At 54.6% G+C, this 20,924-nt stretch overlaps 6 protein-coding genes across 6 annotated transcripts; 2 read left to right on the forward strand and 4 right to left on the reverse strand.

Moving 5' to 3' along the window:
- Window positions 1-889: 889 nt before the first annotated feature.
- On the forward strand, window positions 890-2,690 carry ZRT2-2 (Zinc-regulated transporter 2; the record flags this gene model as incomplete). Its single annotated transcript, XM_036634351.1, has 3 exons — window positions 890-1,139; window positions 1,237-1,437; window positions 1,531-2,690. 3 exons carry the CDS (start codon window positions 890-892, stop codon window positions 2,688-2,690), a joined length of 1,611 nt encoding a protein of 536 aa, XP_036499388.1.
- A 411-nt stretch (window positions 2,691-3,101) lies between these two features.
- CGCS363_v002503 (uncharacterized protein) lies at window positions 3,102-5,012 on the reverse strand (the record flags this gene model as incomplete). The annotated part of the gene is made up of 7 exons (XM_036634352.1): window positions 3,102-3,105; window positions 3,329-3,929; window positions 3,983-4,129; window positions 4,191-4,463; window positions 4,567-4,647; window positions 4,711-4,788; window positions 4,847-5,012. 7 exons carry the CDS (start codon window positions 5,010-5,012, stop codon window positions 3,102-3,104), a joined length of 1,350 nt encoding a protein of 449 aa, XP_036499387.1.
- Window positions 5,013-6,967: 1,955 nt separating this feature from the next.
- CGCS363_v002504 (uncharacterized protein) lies at window positions 6,968-8,427 on the reverse strand (the record flags this gene model as incomplete). The annotated part of the gene is made up of 3 exons (XM_036634353.1): window positions 6,968-8,137; window positions 8,205-8,277; window positions 8,333-8,427. 3 exons carry the CDS (start codon window positions 8,425-8,427, stop codon window positions 6,968-6,970), a joined length of 1,338 nt encoding a protein of 445 aa, XP_036500687.1.
- A 3,067-nt stretch (window positions 8,428-11,494) lies between these two features.
- On the reverse strand, window positions 11,495-12,502 carry nlhH-2 (Carboxylesterase NlhH; the record flags this gene model as incomplete). The annotated part of the gene is made up of 1 exon (XM_036634354.1): window positions 11,495-12,502. One exon carries the CDS (start codon window positions 12,500-12,502, stop codon window positions 11,495-11,497), a length of 1,008 nt encoding a protein of 335 aa, XP_036500686.1.
- Window positions 12,503-17,334: 4,832 nt separating this feature from the next.
- Window positions 17,335-19,437, forward strand: CGCS363_v002506 (uncharacterized protein; the record flags this gene model as incomplete). Its single annotated transcript, XM_036634355.1, has 2 exons — window positions 17,335-18,200; window positions 18,252-19,437. The coding sequence occupies 2 exons, from the start codon at window positions 17,335-17,337 to the stop codon at window positions 19,435-19,437; spliced, it is 2,052 nt and encodes a 683-aa protein (XP_036500689.1).
- A 523-nt stretch (window positions 19,438-19,960) lies between these two features.
- On the reverse strand, window positions 19,961-20,710 carry mp1-2 (Cell wall mannoprotein 1; the record flags this gene model as incomplete). The annotated part of the gene is made up of 1 exon (XM_036634356.1): window positions 19,961-20,710. One exon carries the CDS (start codon window positions 20,708-20,710, stop codon window positions 19,961-19,963), a length of 750 nt encoding a protein of 249 aa, XP_036500688.1.
- Window positions 20,711-20,924: the final 214 nt, after the last annotated feature.

Here is a 20,924-nt window from a genome sequence, read left to right on the forward strand (position 1 = left end):
GCGATTCTTGAAAATACCAGAAATATTCCATCAAATTCTTCGTGCTGAATGACATTCAGGCCCGTGGCCCGACCGGCAATCCTAGGACCCAAAGACGCCTACCGGGCCCCGGCAAGGTTGTCTTCCCCCAGGCGCCAAGTAACAGCCGAGACCCTTCCTGTGGACCGCGGCCCCGAGTACCCGATCATCAAACAGGACACCTGCATCTTGAATGTGTCGGGCCTTCTCAATCATTTTGAGTGATGCTCATAGCCGCTCGATTCCGATGGACTGCAATGGCATGAAGAGTTTTGAAGACGTGGCGATGGACATGAATCAGTGTTTTGACACCGAGCCATGTACATGAAGCAAGAGCCATCAAACCAGGGCATTGGAGACGGAAAGAAACCTCACGAACCGTGCCTGCAGTCGTGATGAACTGAGCAGATATCGAAGATGCAGGATCCACCCTGTTCCGAAGAGGTTCTCAGTGTCTGCCACAGCCAGAGAGGTGCGCGAGGTGCGATAACAGGGAGGGCGGGGAGAGCTGAGGCTGTGTGACTCGCTTCCGCATTTGGCCGAAGCAGCTTCTGGACACCCCTGCCCCTAAAAATTCTAGATCCCGAAGACGGCCACTGATTTATTTATGTTTCCATCCATATATTAGGTACGCGGGTACCTGACATCATCGTCCGACATCACCCCCTTGAGCCCGTGACTGAAGCATCGAAGTCGTTGAATGCTCTTACGATCAACACGCTGAAGCAGGACTGTCACCACTTACGTACATCCACAAACACACAATTGATAACCCTACAACACACGAATTGAATTGAGATCGATTGCCAGCAGAGAGAGACTTGAAGGAAGCAAAAGGTGTCCCACGGCACGCCGCCCACCCACCGCCACGATGAACTGTCCCTCTCGCACCGACGAATGCACGCTGGAGCATCCCGATTGGAACCAGAACCCGCCCTTCCTCGCCCCGGACTTGACGACCTGCGAGGACCTGAACGGTATCGCCAACGCCCGCGAGCACCGCCGCGGCACCGACGGCACCGGCGACGGATCCGACGGTCGGGGTGATGACATGAATTACCAGACCCTACCGCGTCTGCAGCCCGATCGACGGGCGCCCGTTTCGGGAGGGTGGAACCACGGTGAGTCACCCCCCAGTGCCTCTGACTTATTCACAGCATCGTGAAGTTGATGTTCACTCTACTTTACAACGTGAGCCAAACTAATGTCTATCCAAAGGATTCCACCCCCGAAACAAATACGTGCATGGTGGTGATGACCATACACGTCTTCTCAAGGGTTCCGACCCATCCCGCTCCAGCATCTGGGGCTGGCTGAGCTGGACCCTTTCCGTCGTGGGCTGCTCAGCCATCATCTCGGCTCTCAAGAGTCCCGAGGCCGTCGCCTCGTTCATTTTTGCAACCAAGGAAACCGCCCAATGTGAGTATTTTCATCATCCCAACCATAGGTTCATTGCCTTCAATCTCACCTCACCATCGCCAACATCATGAGTGACAACACTAACACCCTCAGCTACCTTCAAGCGCTCCGCTCGCGTCACCCGCCGCTCGACCTGCCCGACCGGCGGCCTCGGCGACGAAGACAAGTACAACACGCCCCTCCACGTCGGCGCTCTCTTCATCATCCTCGGCGTCTCCTTTCTCGCCTGCGCGTTCCCCCTCATCGCCTCCCGCATCCCGGGCGTCCGCATCCCCCGCCCCTTCTTCTTCGCCGTCCGCCACTTCGGCACCGGCGTCCTTCTCGCCACCGCCTTCGTCCACCTCCTCCCGACCGCCTTCACCCTCCTCGGCAACCCGTGCCTCAGCTCCTTCTGGGTCGAGGACTACCCCGCCATGCCGGGTGCCATCGCCCTGGCCGGCATCTTCCTTGTCACCCTCATCGAAATGGCCTTCTCGCCCGCCCGCCACATGTCCCACACCCCCGACGCCTCCGTCCTCGGCCCGCACCGTCCCGAGTCCGCCGACGAAGACGACCACCGCGACCCGGGCTCCTACCCGCTCGAGATGGCCCCGAGCCGCGGCGCCCGCCGGAACAGCATCGGCCGCACCCTCTCCCGCATCGGCCGCGACGACCAAGCGCACGAGCAAGCCGGTGACAGGCTTGCCAAGCGCGTCGACGAGGAGTCCCGCGCCGTAATCGTCGGTGTCACCCACGGCATCGTCCTCACCCCCGCCCAGCAGCACCAGAAGGACATCCTCCAGTGCATGATGCTCGAGGTCGGCATCCTCTTCCACTCCGTCTTCATCGGCATGACTCTCAGCGTCTCCGTCGGCCATGAGTTTGTCATCCTGCTCATCGCCATCGCCTTCCACCAGACCTTCGAGGGCCTCGCCCTCGGCTCCCGCATCGCCTCCATCTCCTGGCCTGAGGGTAGCCTGCAGCCCTGGATGATGGCCCTCGCCTACGGCTGCACCACCCCCATCGGCCAAGCCATCGGCCTCGCCACCCACCGCCTCTACAGCCCAGACTCCGAGTTTGGTCTTATCCTCGTGGGCACGATGAACGCCATCTCCTCGGGCCTACTCGTGTTTGCTGCTCTTATCGAGCTGCTCGCCGAGGACTTCCTGTCCGACGAGAGCTGGCGCATCCTCCGCGGCCGGAAGCGCGTGTACGCCTGCCTGCTCGTCTTTTTCGGCGCGTTCGGCATGAGTCTCGTCGGGGCGTGGGCTTAGGCGCGTTCGGCTGGCAGACGCATCTTTTGCTCACGGCCGGGATATGGTGGAATCCATGTTGGGTTGGATGTCGAAGTCTGGCCTGTTTGGTGAATTGATCCCGCCCACCTGCGTCTGCCGGTGTCGCCTTGACATAGCCCGCGGTCTCATCGCGTCTGAGAGGATGCGGTGAGGCATCCCATAGGACCTCGATGGGACCTTAGTAGGGATGACATGTGTCAACCCCGTCGCATCGCGACCTTTTTCGAGCATGTTTTCTTTCTTGTGGATGCTATTGCGTCCATCTCGTTGGTTTCGAGTTTGTTGGTTTCTTTTAGTTCGTCGGTCACGGCTTGAAAGGGCTACCGCTTTCGAGCAGTGTGTTTGTTTGCTTGGAATTCGTTTGCTGGTCTACACATGACCGTCCGCTCATTAACTCAATATCAGAAATGCCAGATGTCACTCGTTAAGCAGTCAAATAAAATTAAAACTTTCTGGCAGAATCATGAAACAGATGACCATCCCAAGTCTATTCCGAACATATCTCTCATCCCACCCAAATTCAGTTCTCACAAACCCAACACCCACCAATCTCATCACACGTCTAGCTCACAAAAGTGCAGTTGCTCCCATCAGACACACTCGGACTGCCCACATACCCGCTATCGCAGCTCCTCACCCTCTCCCTCCGTCCCCGCCGCCTCTCGAACCCAGCCGCCTGCCACGCGCCCTCCTGCAGCCGCATCTCCGCCACGTGCCGCTCCCTCTCAGCCCGCAGCCGCTGGCCCAGCGTCTCCTCCATGTGGCTGTAGTACTTCCCCTCCCGCTCCCGCTCCCTGCCGCCGACGCCGACCGTCGCGCCGGTGCTCGACAGCGGCGGCGCCGGGCGGGCCATGATCGCCGCGTGCATCACGCAGCACCCGCCGTCGGGGCCGCGCGGGACGGGACATCCCGGGGAGGCGCACGCGTGCGCGGCATCGCAGTAGCCGCTGTCGTTCATGCCCGCGGCCTCGTAGCAGGAGCGGGCGATGCACTCGTGAGAAGAGCAGAACTGCGCGGCTGGGACAGAGAGAGGGTCTGCGGTGCGCGGGGCCGGGCAGGAGGGGGACAGGCAGGCGTGGAGCGCGCAGTGTCGGGAGGATGGCTTGGAGGGGTGGTAGCAGGAGGGCGAGGCGCAGGTGTGCGTGATGCAGTACCGCGCGAGGGAAGGGGAGGAGGGGTTTGAGGTTGGTTGCGGGCAGGAAGTCTGATGGCATGTATCTAGCTTCTTGTTAGCTGGGAGAGCAGGATAGGGGGAGGGAGGTGGGACGTACGGCTTGCGCAGTAGAGGCGGGATTGGTCGTGGACGTTGTCTTTGGACTCGTGGCAGGGAGTGTACATGCACTCATGCTGGGGACAGAAGCGCACGCTGCCGCTGATGATGGCTTTGCAACCTGCTGCGAGACAAGCCTTGGGAAGATCTGGGGTGTGGTTTTGTGAGTATGATGTATGGGATATTGCGAGAAAGGAGCCGGGACTCACGGTTCCAGCAGAAGTCCTCGAACCGTCCGCCCGCGGTGACGGCCCTGCCCTGCTCGCAGCCGTCCGTCTTGCAGAGCCGGTGCTGCTTGCACCAGTGGCCGCCGTTGATGACGGCGGTGCAGTCGGCGTCGGAGCAGCTGTGGCAGGGGCAGTAGAGGCCATGATCGGTGCGCGGCGTGTCGCAGCCGGGGATGAGGCACAGCGGCGTGTGGGAGGCGCACATCTTGGAGGTGGCAGAGCATTTCTGGCGGCAGCCGTTGGAGGTGCAGGTGTCTGAGGGAACAGGTCAGTCCAGGTTGTCTGATGTGAATATTGGGATCGAGAAAAGAGGAATAAGAGGAAGGGAGGATGAATGGTGATCGTGAAGGAGACGTACGCTTCTCACAGTAGGGCCAGTCGGAGTTGACCTCTGCCAGGAGGCGATTTTGGGAGCAGCCCTCAGACTGACATCGGCGGTCTCATGAAGCATGCTTGTCAGCTGATGATGCCGATGAGGGACAGCCGAGGGGAGAGAGCTTACGGTCGTTGCAGTACTTGGCCATGCTGGATTCCTTCGGGCTCGGGCACATCATGTCGTCGAGGCGCTGGCGGCATGCGTCTTGCGAAGAGAGCGTCAGCAAATCAAAAGCAACAAACGGACACAAGAGAAGACTGACGGTCTTTGCAGTAGAGCGACTGCATCGCATGGTGGCCCTTGGCCTTCTGCTCGCACTTGACTGCTTTACGAGTGCAGTTTGGATACATGCACCGGAATCGCGGCTCCGGCGGGGAAGCGGCAGGTGGAGGAGGCGGCTGTGGTTTAGCGCGGCAGTTGAAGAGCATCGTGGAAGCGGGAGGTTTGTTTGGAATCGGTGTTGATTGAACGAGGTGAACGGGTGTGGGTGATGGTCGCCTTGCAGGTTTGCCGGGTGAATGCAGACAGGAGGGAGGACGGCGACATGAAGATTGTCATCTTCGGCGGGATGATATAATGTTGGGTGACAAAGGGGCGACGTCGAGAGACAGTATGGCATCATGGTCGATGGTATTTAGGCTGCAAGTTGCGGTGATTGAGTGAGGAAAGAGTATGGGTGCGATGCCTGGACTTAACTCCGCAGATATTGAAGACGAATGGCCCCAGGTCCGTCATTGTAATTAGCAAAATGGCATTGATGCAAGACTCAGTTTTCGGTATCTTGCATGGGAGAACATCACCATGGATTTCCAGGCAGCTGAGCAGATCTGGCTGGCTCAGGGGCCAGGGCTGGACGTGGTCTGAAGGGGCTGAGTACTGGCTTCCTCCTACTAAACCACTGAGTCCAGTTGAAACCTCTCTTGACTTTGGGAATAATGAAAGATGGTTCAGTGTCAATACATGTAGATGTCTCATGGACTTCGTAATAGCCATAGTCGTGGCGATCGATTGGCTGGGTGCCTAGCTGAGTGGCACATATAGACTCACAACGCTCATCAACCAAGACCAAAAGACAGGCATCGTTATCAAGGTTCTTGAGGACTGCATCACGTTAGATCCAAATGTCTTTGTGACGCAACAGAGGAGATTATTCTGGAAAGATCCTGCCTTTGTTGAAAACCATGGACGTCTATTGCTCATGCGGGTTTCAAAGCTTTATCTGCATTCTTTGTTTCCAACCGATGGCACGATTCACCTGCTAAATCAGTTTTATTTCATTTCCTTTGTGTGCGACTGTTGCGCCTACTTTGGAGTGCGTCTGCCCCGGGCATCAAGACATTTCAGCCTGAGTGGTGGTAGTTGATCGCTTCGTGATGGTGGCAAGCGGTATTTTGTTCACCGAGGGCTTACCGAAATAAACAGGGAATGGACCACACTCCTGACCACCTATCTAGCCACAAATCTGTCGTGTATCTTCACCAGCCACCGTGGCTGCCGACTTCCAGGGTGAGGCATTCGGACGTCCGGTGGTCAAATTTGCGAACACGCGGCGGGTGGAAATTCAGAATGCCGCGGGTTTGGATGTGAGGGGCAATTCACAGCCAAGGCAATGAGAGTGGAAGCGTCAGACTTGGAGATTTACTCGGGATCGATACGAATAACACCGACCCCGGCTTGATTTGCCTCTCAGTTTTCAACATCATCTTCACTCATAGAAGTCATCATCGAGATGCTGAGAGACTCGAGAGAGAAGAAGTCACGAGACAAGAAAATATCTCACTGTGCCAACGAATACCTCACGTCTTCTGCCCGAAAACTGAAAGTGGAAAGCAGGTCGTTGGCTTGGTCTTGCGATCTGCAGCGGTACCCATAGAGACAGATGTGACTTGCTCAACACGAAGTACCCGAGGAGTGTCGGAGATCGAGCGAAGTTCCTATCTTAGTGTTTGGAGTTGGTTAGATATCCCTGTCGCACTTCCACAGTGGTCGAGTCGCGCGAGTACGACATGAATCTGCCGAGAGCAACCAGTCGTGACATGAACCTCTTGGGCACCATCAAACGTGATCGGCCGCCGAAGTTGCAAAGAAGACGGTTCTGCGGCATTCGAACGCGCATTCGAACGCCAGGTTCTCGATCTGTCACTTTCTGACAGTACCGACACGAACTGCCACATTGTCTCCGCCCGCAAGTCATACCCAAAACTGACAACATTGACAGCCCAGCGACAGACATGGGAACCACAGCGTACGGGAATATTTTGTTTCATTTCTCTGTACATGTTCGCAACGCCATCTAGCAGACCCAGGGTATCCCTAAACATACAAAAAGAAAGCGCTCATCCAAGAACAAAGAGCCATCTCCATAATGACATTGACATCTTAATCACGACAAAGAGAACTTCGAACTCGTGGCCCCCGCCCACACTCTGCTCGGCGACTGAGGAGTCTCCCAGGAAAAGTCGCCCCGCTCAAGATCCGGACCCAGCATCACGCCCCCGGCAGTCGACTGTCCGACGTAAGACTCCTCAATCGTGGCCCCTGAATGCTGCGACGGCGACGCCGACGACGCACTCTTGCGGTTCTTCTCCGGCGTCAGCAAGCTCATGGGCGTCGCGGTGCCGCTTTCCAGGAAGAGCTCGGTGCTAGGGCTCGCAAGCTTCGCCCGCGACGGCTTCTGTAGGTCCAGATCCCCGGCGCGGATCCAGGCGCCAAACTCGAGAAACGTGTCCCTTTTCATGACCGCTGCTGTCCCGGCAGGCCACCCTGCGGGTCCGACCTGGCTCCCCTCGCCCACCGCTGTTGACGACTTCACGTTTGTCTCCTTTCCTTTCGGCCCTGAGGCCCCGGCAGGATGAGGCGTTGGCAAGACACCGACTGTCTTAAGGTTCTTCAGCCAAGGGAACCACTCTCTCAGGAGCGGCCATAGGAGAGGTAGGTTGGACACGTAGACCGCGACGCTCGCCTCCCGGATGTACCATAACATGTACCTGGGGCTGTACGGGTCGCTAAGGTTGTAGACCTTGGTCAAGAATGCTGCGACAATAACGCAGATGCCGAGGCTGAAGATGAAGACGAGAACCACCTTCTGCCTCCATGATACCGTCATCCTGATGATCAGAGGCAGCGGGACCATCAACATCAACATGTCGGATGAGATGTTGAACCATGCTTGTAGAATCGCGTAGGTTTCGAAGGTCGCGCATTGGGGGTTGGAAGGCGGCACGGCCCAGTAGTCGGTGAACGGGTGGCATGCCGAGAACATTGTGATCTGCGTCGCAGTCCAGCCGATGACGACGTACAATGCCAGCCAGCGGACGAAGCGCCTCGTGGAGAGGTTGAGCGTGAGGCGGGTGTAGAGGATGAGAACGCATGCCTTGAGGACGTAGATTAGGTTAAGCATACATTGTTCCGAAATGAGAACCAGCTTCGAGTTTGCGATTCTTGCTTGGATGTCCTGAGGGGAGAAGGTGGCATAGTCCTCGATAGGGAACAGATTCGAGCCGCCGTTTTCGGTGATGATGTTTAGCAATGCTATTAGAGCGGTAAATAGACACTGAATCCGAGCTGAGATTAGCAACGTCCCCGGCTTGTGTCGTGGTATGTCCGTTGGGAAGGCTCACTATTGCTACTAATTGTAGATAATCGTCGATCTGGTAATGCTGCACCCCGCCAAGTCGTCTTGCTCTGCTATATCTAGAATACTGAAATCAGTCTCCCATTCAACAGGGGGAGAATGCAGTCAACTTACAATCTCATAACGACCAGCGCCATACCAATGGAGTATAGAATCCAGCTCTCGCGCTGGAGCGTCGTGGCGAACTGCCAATCCGTGTCGACCATCATCGCGGCCGTATTTGTGGAGGCGAATTGACACCAGCTATTCCCAACGATCCACCACTGACAGGAAATATCCAATGGCTGGCGATTTGCAAAGTTGCATGATCCTTCAGCTAGAAAGAAAGCATGCAAGATCTGGACAATTACCGAAAGACGATCTGAAACGTTCTTGGCGAGGAGGCGAGAGATGGAAGATATTCACGATGGCAGGTCATCATCAGAGTCAGGAAACGCCCATACAAGTATGCTGTGGAATTCATCGTTTTCCAGAGACAATGCGAGGTCTTTGAGATCTGGGTTCTAGTCTACGCCCGTCCGTTGGCCTCTACAAAGAAGCTGCGGCTGTTGGAAGGTTCACCGGGCTCGAAGGCCTTTTTTGTCTCAACACCAGCCAGTATTGTCTCGATCAGTCCACAGTCCCAAAGAGGGAAACGCCACTCGCATGTCTGGCTATCAGCGCTTTTCTCCATCAGGTCGTGGTAGCATATCTGACTATGATTCTCTGTCTTCTCTGTGCTCTCTGAAACCCATATTGGGCCGCATCTCGCCTGGGACCAAGACTGGTGGCAATCAGCCGCCGGATGCAGCATAGCTCAGGTGCGCCACAGAGCAGATGAGTGATCACCAACACATGTAGGGCCTGGGACTCATCCTTTGTCAGGGAGGAGAAGCTCGCCCACGCGACTGGGTGCTTTTTCCGACAGCTTGGTTGATCTAGACGTTGGCTTCTGTGCATCTTGCCTGCGCGGCACCCCGCCTGCTGCGGGAGATGAGCCCGCCGCCGACAATGACCTCCCCGGCCACATCGCTGACGAGGTAGTATATCCGGATGCGGACGTCTCGAACACTTTCAAAGTCAGAAAACCTTGGCACTAAACGTTTGTGGTGTTCTGACACACTTCGCCGTCAAGCCGGGGGCCGCAGGTCTTGCCCGCAGGCTATTCTGGTCTTATCAGTGAGACGTAGTTCTCCCAATTAGCGGCATCGGTTAGGTCTGTCAAAGTGACGGAACACGATGCTGTTTGTATGATGAACTGATAAAATACTCAAATTCATCCAAATTAGTTGCTTCTTGGATGCAACTAGGGATGCTTAGACAACGGCACCTAGGCCAACGGAGTGTTCCTCCGGCCCGAGGCTGCGAGTGCCAGAATTGAACAAGCCTTCCCGACGGGATGGGTCGACGACCATAGACAACTCACAAATGACGAGCCATCGCACCCCAAATCCTTTCAGGTTAAGCTTGTGTCGGCACCTTTGCCGAGACTAATTCACCAAGATAGGCCAGCGTTCGGCGACGGCAGCGATAGCGCCGATCCTCCGCGACAGGTCGGCCACCGCATCCGCCGGATGCCGACGTGCCGGTGGGAAACTGTCCAGACTTTGAGTGAATGATTCGATAAACGTCAGAAGTGCGGGCAACGCTTTAATCAACAATCCTGGAAGTTGGTCGTCTGTATTAGCTCCCCCGCTGCAATGCGCGCACTCGCACTCGGGAGGCACCGGCAACGATAACGAGTTGCCAAGAACATCCAATCTTGCCAACGATTTCGCAATCTGCCATCGCCAAGCGCGGAGGGATGGCATGTAACGATCGAGCAGATTTTGTCTTTGATAGGTTGCAGAGTCCTTGGGGGCAAAGGTCTCCTCTCAACCGCAGGGACCAATTGGCAGACTTGGTTTCCGACACGGCATTCAATAAGGCCCCGACGGCATTCGTTCTTGGCTGTGATTGAGATAACTTCTGGCAGAACATTAAAGCATAAGTTAGTGCATTCTCAAAGATCGATCGTGATCGACATAAAACCTCAATTCAAGCCTTTTTGCATCCTGAACGTCGTTGGATAAGGACTTATTAGCAGTTGATCATCATCATCATTCCCATGAATTGATGAGAAATCGTGATGGTTCTGATTGCAACCCCTCTCTTAACAGCATCACCCCCGAATACGAACCTGACATGGAGTTCGGACCCGTTCGTATGATTCTTCGACGACCCTTCTGCCCAAACTCTTGCCCCTGAGACTGACACCAACTCCGATCGCCTCGATCGACCACACGACGGCCAGGGCCGTCAGGCTAAGGGCGGCAGCCCGTGGCCCCGGCTGGCCAAGGCGCGGAAGACGTCTCGAAGTGTTTTCAGGTTGTTCCCCGTAAATTCCCCTTTCTTGCTGTCAATTTTCTGATCATCATACTCCTCGTTACCCCTCGTCCCGTTTAAACTCCCCGCTTGGACGGACCGCGTAAACCACGATCAACCCCGCCCAACCCGTGAAACGGTGTGCGGCCACGGCTCAACCTCGATGCAGTTGCCGGCATCTCCCAGACGCAGGAACAGGGGACAACTGATTGGTCTTTCTGCTCGCTCCCTGTGGAGATTCGTTCTGTTTCACTGTCTGGATGTCTGTTTCTGGTTCAACTGGTCGACGTAGTCATCATCCGAAATGATGTATGGGCACACTGACCTCCGTGTTTAGCGCCTCGACACACGAGAAGATGGACACGCGAAGGCACGAGCATGGAGGGCCTCCTGAGGGATCTGTTCGCCAGTGAGCCGCGCGCCGGCCGAGACTAAAGCGACTTTGACATGCAAATTGCGGCTACGATCGCAAATTGGTTTCCGTGACACCTGCGACCACCCGTCTTATTGAGATTGACATGCATGGCTTGGCACGCAGCTAACGCGGGAGGCGTACAAGAGATATCTGATCACTTGCAGGTAAAATCTGCTATTGATATCTGAAGTCGGTCAGATCGTTTCAACAGGAATCAGAGAGGTGGCTGTGTAAAAATGTTTCAACTAACAGCTGTTTCCCGTCGAGCTGTCCCCTGCCGATCAACCCGACTTTCTCGTCTCACAATTAGGCAAAACATTATCAAGTGCACTACTCGGTGCTGTATCTAAGAACTCAACCGGTGGTCCGGATGGGATATGAAGAAGCCCCTTACAGAAATCTGAAAGCTGCAGAAATGTCTCTAATAAGATGAATCTTGGCAACAGCGAGAGATTGGCTTAGGAGTTTTCCACGAGGGCATTGCATCTACCCTAGTCTATCTGATTCTGAAGGTGCAATTAAGCTCTCCCTTCGTAGGCAAATGTTCTCCTCACCCATCCCATTCTCGTCTCAATAGCAGCCTTGGAGACCCCAGCCCCAACAGGCAGCCCTAGGATTTCAAAGCCATGAAAACCGCCGCTCCACACATGCAGATCCGCCTGCACACCACATTCCCATAGCCGCGTCGCATATGCCACGTCTTCGTCTCTGAATGGCTCCGCCGAACCGACATCAATATATGCCGGCGGCAGCCCAGAGAGGTCCGTTGCTCTTCCCGGCGCTACGTACGGGCTTACCCCCTCGGTCGCCCCTCGCTTGTCGCCAAGCACGCACGACCATGCAAACTCGTTGTCGGTGCTGTCATACACTCCATGGTCCTTTGAAAACTGCTTCTTAGAGACCGTCAGGTTGCGGTCATCGAGCATGGGGTACACCAGTAACTGGGCGCAGAGCCGCGGGCCCCCGGCGTCTCTAGCCCTCAGAGCCGCGCCGGCCGCTAGCCCGCCGCCTGCCGATGCGCCTGCAACCATGAGGCGGGCGGGATCGATGCCGATGTCTGCCGCATGCTCACTGGTCCATTGCAGCGCGGCAAAGCAATCATCTTGCGGAGCTGGTGCCGGGTATTCTGGTGCGAGACGGTACTCCACGCTGACAACAACGGCGTCCAGTTCCTTGGTGACGTCCACGAAAAATGGCAGTCCGAGAAAAGCGTCGCCGACGACCATGCCGCCGCCATGGATGAAAAAGACACCTGGTCGCTTCCCGTATGGCGTTTTCGGATTCTTGGGTTGCATGATTACCAAAGGAATCTCACATTCCGGTCCGGGGATCCTGCGGTCTTCGATGATGAGATCCTTGTCGTTGCGGATGGACGCTTGCAGGGGTGCCATGTTTTTCGCTCTGAGCTCCCGCCCCGCGACGACTTCATCTTTGGAAAGAGGATACGGCGGCGTCTTTCCGATCACAGTGGCGAGCTGTGAATCAAAAGGAGGTCGCGGGAGCTGGTTTTCAGCTGGTTGTGCCATTATGAACAAGATCTCATCAGTCGATATTTGCCGACTGGGATGGATAATACAGATCGCCAAGAAATTTCTTGGTCTACAATGTGACAATGACTACGGTTGTCGGCGATTTTTGATGTTGGATTTTGATAACTCAGTGCCTTGATCCTCAAAATGGATGGCCGCGACATCCTTTGCTGACAAAATACCAGCCCTGGGCCTGCTTGCTTACCGTTTCGCGCCTTCGCTTCGAATCCTTTGTCTTACGATGTTTTGCTAGCATTCTCGGCTTTCCTCTGGCCGGGCGCTATCTCCGCCTATGTTCACGCTAATAATGCCTTTATCCCCGCGACCCAAGTTTCTTGGCCCATGGCCGCTTATGCTTTTGGGAGTCAGAAAGGCGAACGGGATCTATCTCCATGGGCTCGACTAGTTCCTCTCATCGCGTCTTACCCCTCGAGTCTGTATACCCCGCAAAGCATTGACGCCTTTTCGAACCATTACAAACCTGCCTCTGTAGAATGGTGCCTTCGATGGACTGTCTAGTTTGGGATACTCCTGTGCGCTCCGGATGACTAACGTCCTGCGTGTTTGGGAAGCAAAGATTCGGAGGGTGAGCAAGAAGTCGTGGTGGAGAGCAATGATTATAACGCAAACAATGCATCCTTTTTTGAGCTATCAATGATTCCAAGTCGCGGTATGGTCCAATAGCTCAAAATACACCGCGGTCAGACTTTTAAAACCAGTGATTGACTCTCCTCAGGACGCTTGCTTACAATCGTGATAAGACTGACCAGTGCAACAACGACTAGGTGAACATGGCGTACCACTATCATCACATTGCTTGATCTTATTCACAAACGGGCTATGTTTTCTAAATTTGATGATTTGCCTGGTCATGAGGTAGGTGTTCATCATTCAGCAGTATGCAAGTCTCGGCAATCGCGTTTGTTGACCGTCTGTGTATGCAAACCGCGTCTAAGCCACAGCGAATCATGTCGCCAGAAACCTTCGGACTTCCCAATCCTTCGGACAAAACAGTGGCGCATTATTATTGCACAACAGTGCATCTTGTAAGCCTTTTGTTCAAAGCTGAGGACGTGGGAGGAAATAGCATCTCCGAGGCTTATTTCCCGCAACTGCGAAAACGTGGCACGCGTGCACGTTTCTAAAAGGATAATGGCGCATGTTGGACGATGACCAAGAATACACAATGCAGCCACCGCAAGCGTCTCAATTTGGCCTGCTTCGATCACCATGTCCTTGGTATGGGCATTAGTTTTATGAGCCACGGAGAATTCCAAGCTCACGGTCGAAATGCTTTACCACTTGCTATTTGGTCCCTTACGCGCTGAGAGGAGATGATATGCGATGACGTACTTGAGCTCACTAAACCTGCCTTTTCATCCATACCTGATTATGCGTTGTATCTGGAGTCCAAACGGTGCCGTTGAGCCCTGTTCCAAAAGCATTATCATAAACCTCCAGTCCGCGGCTTCCGTACTATTCTCATTGACATCACTCACGGGATCGGTCCGTGAGTCGCCCAGCAAGTATTTTGCTAAATTACCGCCTCCATAGCCTTTCGGCTGACATGGAGGCCTCTAATGTTTATAGGCTAGGACAGTCTCCCACACCGAGAGTCCGACGGTATCGCGTTCTCGCATTTGAATAGAGCACAAACCGAACAGGATTCAGCGAAATTTGAGCTGGCGCCGGCCCGAGAAAACCGCTGCTTTGGGCCTTTGACCGTTCTTTTGGGATCAGGGGGCAAGTGACTTGGGCACAACAGCGGCTCATATGGTTCGTTCTGTGAGGTTGACATGAGGTAAGATTTCCCAAATGTCTGTGGGCGGTTTTGAGGCGATGGCCCGAGACTCAACTCGAAAGCCAACAATTTCTTGTGTGGAAAAACTCAAAAAGATTTTGGCTTTGCTGTCAAGACCGCATTGCCTCGGTTCCGAGCGTAGAAGGTCCAATAGGCCGAGTCCGTCAAGCCAAGAGAAATCTTTGAGACGGACCTCAAGAGGCCGCGACTCAGCCTTAGTAATTACTGAACGAACCATGATTGCGTGACGGCAGTTGCGATGAAACAAGGCAAACTTCAGTGGTAGACAGGCCTGTTGACTGTCCAATGGGAAAAGCTGGGTTATCTAGGCCTCGGTTGATCATTGGGAATTTGCCGTTTGGAGTTCCGAGACTTTCTGTCATCGACGATGTTGAAATCTGCGAAGGAGAAGAAAACTGAACTTCTAGGTGTAGAGATGGGCACGTCCGTAGAATAACACCGAAAGCCAGCGTGGCAACCTGTTGTCAGTGCAACTGCCACGCAGTCTGCCAACGTCCGCCGCCCGAGACCGTGCTTCTTGTCAAAATTATACTTCGATCACCAAAAGGCAAAGAATGGCGGCCTTTCGGGCTTTCGATGCCTATCCTGCAGCATACGGGTATGATCTTCATTTTCTTCTACTAACACCTCTGAACGTGGATAGACAGGCGAGTCCGAATGAGAAAGGTTACAGTGGTTTAAGATAGCGGGCGAAACTTGGCATCACTTGAACACATGAAAGCAGGTTTACTTGGGACCATTTGGGAAGCTGAAGCGGGCCAGACCGAAGGTATGATAAAGAAACGATGTAACCTCAACTATAATCTACCAATCGGCCTAAGTTTTGCAAGCATAAGCTGCAGCCTTATCGGTTCAGGTGGAGTTCTAGCACTGACCTGTGCCGGAGCTAGAACCATTTCGTAAAATAAGATCGCCGTTGTGATGCATGCCGATGGCGCAAATTTGCCATCGATAGGTTCAGATCGCATAGCAGTGCGCCGAAAGCATGGCCGTTGGAGGCGAGATGCCTTCCTTCTGCAGTGCAACCACACACTGCCCTTCTGCCCATCCTGTCAGCATTGCCTTCCACCGGCGGAAGGTCTTTTGGGAGCAGAGGCTGAATTCTAATGCCCGGTCAGCACAACCCATTTTTCCGGGGCTTTCTGGTTCGCGGAGGATCACAGAAAGCCTTCGACGAGAAACGGCCACGCTCTGCCCTCTGAAATTGGGCTTCATCAAGCTTAAATGGCAGTTGTCAGCACTAGAGAGGCAATCCAACATAAAAATAGTATCCCGATTAAGGAAAGTCGCAAGCATATGCTGTGCTCATTCTAGAAAAAGATGCGGGACGTTGTAGATTAAACGATGTGGCCAATGGGAGATATCCCGCGTGCCTTTTATCCCGAGTTGCTACCCTCCACTACCCATTTGAGCCTCTTCTGACATACATCGATCGAGGATGGACTCATGATCTCAAATCCCCACCAGGGGGGCAAGGATCATTCTGTTGTCCGGCACATTGGACGGACAATTGATGTCAGCTCTCCTACGCCATCACGTCAACCACAGGGCCAGATCCAAATCCAGGGAAGTGTGCGACCCCTCAACGGCTCGGCCTGAAGTTTTGATGATTGGATATGTCGGTATTCACAACGTACCGAGCCAACGTCTTGGTAACTCAAAGTGCACCTTCCGCTTCCTGGCAGAAGCAGCATCAGCATCCATCGTGATCACATGCAGAGTGTTTAGCCCGTCTGAACTCAGTTGCATACACACCTTCTCACTCAACACCTGAAAGTCTCCTTAACGAGAATGGCCAAGTTGACGCCCTAAGCGAAATCCTCAGCATGTGTCACGTTGCAGGCTACGGCGCCATCCCTTGTGGTGCTCTGCATCTCCAGTTGGGCTGAGGGTGGTCGGTAGACTTTCCCTGCGGGAATCCTGAATCCCAAGGGACGAACCCCGTATCCGTATCCGTTGGCTGGACGGGAGTTGACCGGCTAGTAACGTGCCCAAACACATCCAGCCCTGCTCACTGCTTACTGCTTTCCTATTTCTGCCTTCGGACGATGCCAACGATTCAGTTGGTGTGTGTTGTCACCTCTCTGCCGTGCCGCAGCCTGCGCAGCACAAGTTCGGCGATAAGCCCCCAATCCCTCCGCCCTGCTGAGCTGCTGTGCTACTTGACGTTTCATTGGGCAAAATTGCTGCCAGCTACGAATAAGATGATAGCCGTAGAGACCGGGTACGTCGGACGACCATCTCATGTCCCGGACGCTGTCACGGAGCTGCCTCAGAACGTCAAAACCCATTGACCGTCTGGGGCGTGATAGGTCGCATCCAGTAGGAAGTGGCTGGATTGGGGCCGTGAAGGTGGTGTGGATTTCGCTTTTCCGTCAATTAGTTTTGCAGCTCGAGATCGGACAACAAGGCGCCATAGCGGTGCAAACCTGCAAAGACGACTACTGCTGCGTGGCAGGGATCGTGCATGTATCCGCGCGGGTGGCGGGCAGACCCTGTCGCTGAAACCTCTCCTCTAACTCTATCAACTTACACACAGATCCGAGTGACGCACGCCACGAATGGTCTTGACACGGCAATGTTGTGTTTCCGGGATGACCAGACAGTCAGCCTCCTTGAAGATGGCACTTGCACACCACCTCACAGGGCAATCAAGTCGTCAACGTACCCGGCCGACTCTTCCGACTAGGTCCTGGCTCGCTCGAATGCCTGGCATTGTTTAACCTTCCATCAACCCACCCTCGTTCCGCCGCCCCTCCCTCCCCAACGTCCACCATCGATCACATCAAATATCATTGAGGTGGTGTACGGCGATACGTCCGTTGTTGTCATTCACTCTCTTGCGCAGCGTTCTTTCATCAACTTCTAATACTTCGGATCGCCATCCAGGCCTTATAGTGTTTTCCTTTCTCATCGCGTGCTGGCATGGCTTCAGACTAATTTCCACGCAAACCGAGAACACACTCTTTGAGAGGCACACGACGCCCTCAATCATACCACATCCAACATGTGGCTGCTCAAAGTCGCTACGATAGCGGCGGCGGTTGCAGCAGGGCTGCAAATTGAGCCTCTTCAACTGGCAGAAGTGGAATACGCAAAGAGGCAACTGGGAGATGCCACGTCCTTCATCGCAGAATTGCCAACGGGGCAGGCAGCAGATCCGTCTCCGTCAACATCATCTGCTGCACCCACGACTCCCCCTCCGCCTCCACCTCCTCCGCCGCCACCGCCGCCTACCACAACATCAACAACATCGTCTAGCTCGCCGCCCCCTCCACCACCTCCGCCGACGACAACTTCACGGACGACATCTTCGGCCGTGAGAACAACTTCTTCGGCAGCCCCGCCTCCACCACCTCCACCACCGGCGTCAACGTCACCACCGCCTCCCCCGCCTGCCGCTCCGACAACTTCAGCTCAGCCGTCCACTGTCCCGGCACCGGTATTCACGCCATCGAACCCTCCACCACAGTCAACCACGCAACCCCGAGCATCAGCACCGCCGACTGCGCTTCCAGCTGTCACTACCAGCGCCGCACTGCAGCCGCAACCGGCCCAGGGAGGAGCTCAGAATGGGCAGCCACCGCAGCAGAGACTCATTGACCCAGCTGAGGGTGCATTCATTGGCGGTGTCCCGACGACTAACATTGATGTTCCTGTGACATTCCTGTTTTTGCTGTTGTTCAGCGCCGGAGCGTACACGCACATCAGGATTTACAGAGCCAACGCGAAGCGGGGTCACAAATTCCTGCTCTCAGATCTCATGTTCGACTTCTGCATGGTCCGAAACGTCACTTGCATCATGAGAATCATCTGGGCTTTCGAGAAGGCTCGCGTAGTGATTCTCATTGCTTTGATTGTGCAATTCGGAGGGTGAGTTTTCCGCCGTATTTGAGATGATTGATTGAAACTAACACATACTAGTGCTGTGGTTGTTATGGTGGTCAACATATTCTTTGCTCAAAGAATCATCCGGTCAATTCACCCCAATTTTGGGTGGCACCCTTTCTTCAGAGTTGCGACTCTCTTCTTCATTTTCTCGGTTCCGGCTGTCATCTTCAACAACAGTACGGCACTGGGAGTCTCGTTTTATCACATTGAAGACCAGGACCGCGTCGACACTGCTCTCAACGTGCTCAAAGCCGGAGTATCTTGGATCATGTTGCTTGCAATCCTTCCTGTCGTTGCGGTTCTCTTTGCCGCCGTGATTCCAGGACCTAAGCCCGAGAGGTTTGGTGTTGGGGACACTCATCAGAAGATTGCCGTTTTGATGATCGGCGCCATTCTTCTAATTGCGGGTCACGCTGTCCGTCTGACGTCTATCCTGAACCCCGAGCCGCCCGATTCGACGGATAAACTATTGAGCAAAGAGGTCTTCTACACCACGGGATTCATGCTGGAAATCCTTGTAGTGGTTTTCTATGCAGTCATCCGAATTGACTTACTCTTCCACGTTCCCAACGGTTCAAGCCAGCCAGGCGACTACTCGAGGAAGCTCAAGCCAGGAGAAGACGACTATGAAGCTGCTCTTCTCACCAAGGAGGAGATCGAGGACGAGCTTGCGGCAATGGGTCATCCATATGAGATCGTGGACTCATCGGGCCTGGGTAGAGATGGGTCAGGACGCACCATTGTTGCATTCAGCACCCGCCGCATGAACGGCGAGAAGCCAGTTGTCTTGCCTCCTCGACCGCAAGCATACAGTCGTGTTCAGTCGATCAGGGGCTCTGTCCGGTCTGTTCGTGGCTCGCTTAGGTCAGCCCGCGGCGGTATCTCGCGAATGATGTCCGGTCGCATGACTCCGGCTCCGTACCTGAATCAGGTTGATGTCGCACAACCGGCATTCAACGAAAACCCGTTCGGCAACGATCACCGGAGCCAGTATGGTGTGGCACAACCGCTTTTTATCCAGTCCAGGTTCAGCAGATATACGGATCCTGATGATGAGAGATCCGCCTTGCGTCCTGAAAGTCAGGCAACATCTGGCGAAATCCCCTTAACATTTGACCGGGATGGTCTCGGATTCGAAGAAGGACGGTCGAGAGTAGCGCGGCGGTCTTCGATACAAAAGTTTACAGCGATGGAAAGGGAAGGTGGTCCTTTGAAATAGACTGTTAATAAGCGTTATGATTTAAGGTAGTGTTTTTACAAAGCCGGGCTGCTCGTAAGGGTATCCGCATTCATATTGATATTTTATGTACATAATTGTCAGCCATGTTGTGAATAGTAATTCAAGATTCATAACAATTTTGCGCTGCAAGGAGACTTGTGTAACTCATTTATTTAGCATGTGAGGACAACTTCAGCTTCCAAATTGTTCGTTCTTCACATGTGTCGTCAGCGTACCAGGCTCCATGGTCTGAGCTTAGAGGTCTGCTTTTTCACGCAGACCAGGGCAAACTCCTTAATGCTACTTCACGGCAGGATTACCGCAGACATGTCACCGGATCACGATAACGATGCAGTGGTGGTAATATTATTGCCCCTCTCAAATCAAGATGTATTAAGACTGAGAGAGAATCTCCAATTTGTGTATAGCCGTTGAACACCATTCCAGTACGGACCCGGCCGTAGTGTACCCTCGCGCCCATGCTCGTATGCCAACATATCATACATGAAAATTACCTCCGACTTTAGTGTTTCTTGAACGGAAACATGCTCATGAGCCCTGCCAAAAGACCTCCACCTCCACCCCCGCCAGCGCCCGCGTCCTGGGCAGCGGCAGCATCGGCATCGGCCTGTGGGGGAGCGGCGACGGCTTGACAAACGGTAGAGCCGGCAGCTGTGGCGCCAGCCGGGGGTGGTGCGCCAGGAGCTCCCGGGAGAGCCGGGACAGACGTGCCGCCAAAGACTGCGATGCCTTGATCCAGGACGGTGCTGAGGGCGCCGGCACTCTTTTGCGCGTCGGCGTTCAGCTCCTGGGGGACTTTGCTGACGAGAGCCTGGGCGAGGGCGACGCTCGCGGACTTTTGATCTTGGAGCGCAACGGCAACCAGTGGCGTTGCGCCGAGCGAGTCGACTAGTGATTTCTTTGCCACGACATCGTTGATGGTAACCTTGACGTTATTCGTAAGCGCATCGGTCGCAGCCTTGAGATTCAACGCGTCCTTTCTGTTGAGAACCTCAGAGGCTTGAACTTGTGTCGTCGCGTCCTCGATCGAGGTTTTGACGTTGCCGACGGCGCCGAGCAGCTGGATTCCACCGCCCAGTGTCACGGTTTGCGTGTTTTTCACCGAATTGTCGAGTCCTTGCAGCGCGGAGTTGATGGTGTTTAGAGCGGCTTGGATCGTGGCAAGATCGCGCTTGTACTTGGTTGTAATGACGGGAGCGCCGAGGGCCGTGGCCGCGGCAAGGGTGAAGGACAAGAGAGAGCGGAGTAACATCGTGACCTGCCTGCCTGCCTGCCGGTTACTTGGAGTATCGTGGCCCTGAAAGGATTGAACTGCTGCCTCCTTCGGATTAAAAGAGAGTGTGGGTGCGAAAATAATAAAGGAGGAGCAACTTCAGACCATCACAGCTTTGCGCAGTAGGCTATGTTGCGGTGGATGTAGGCAGCTGAAGAGGGGGAGTGCAACGCCAGCTGAAAAGGAACTTGAC

The sequence above is a fragment of the Colletotrichum siamense genome (genome assembly GCF_013390195.1).
Source record: "Colletotrichum siamense strain Cg363 chromosome Unknown KSG_Cg363_contig02, whole genome shotgun sequence".
Lineage (NCBI taxonomy): Eukaryota > Fungi > Ascomycota > Sordariomycetes > Glomerellales > Glomerellaceae > Colletotrichum > Colletotrichum siamense.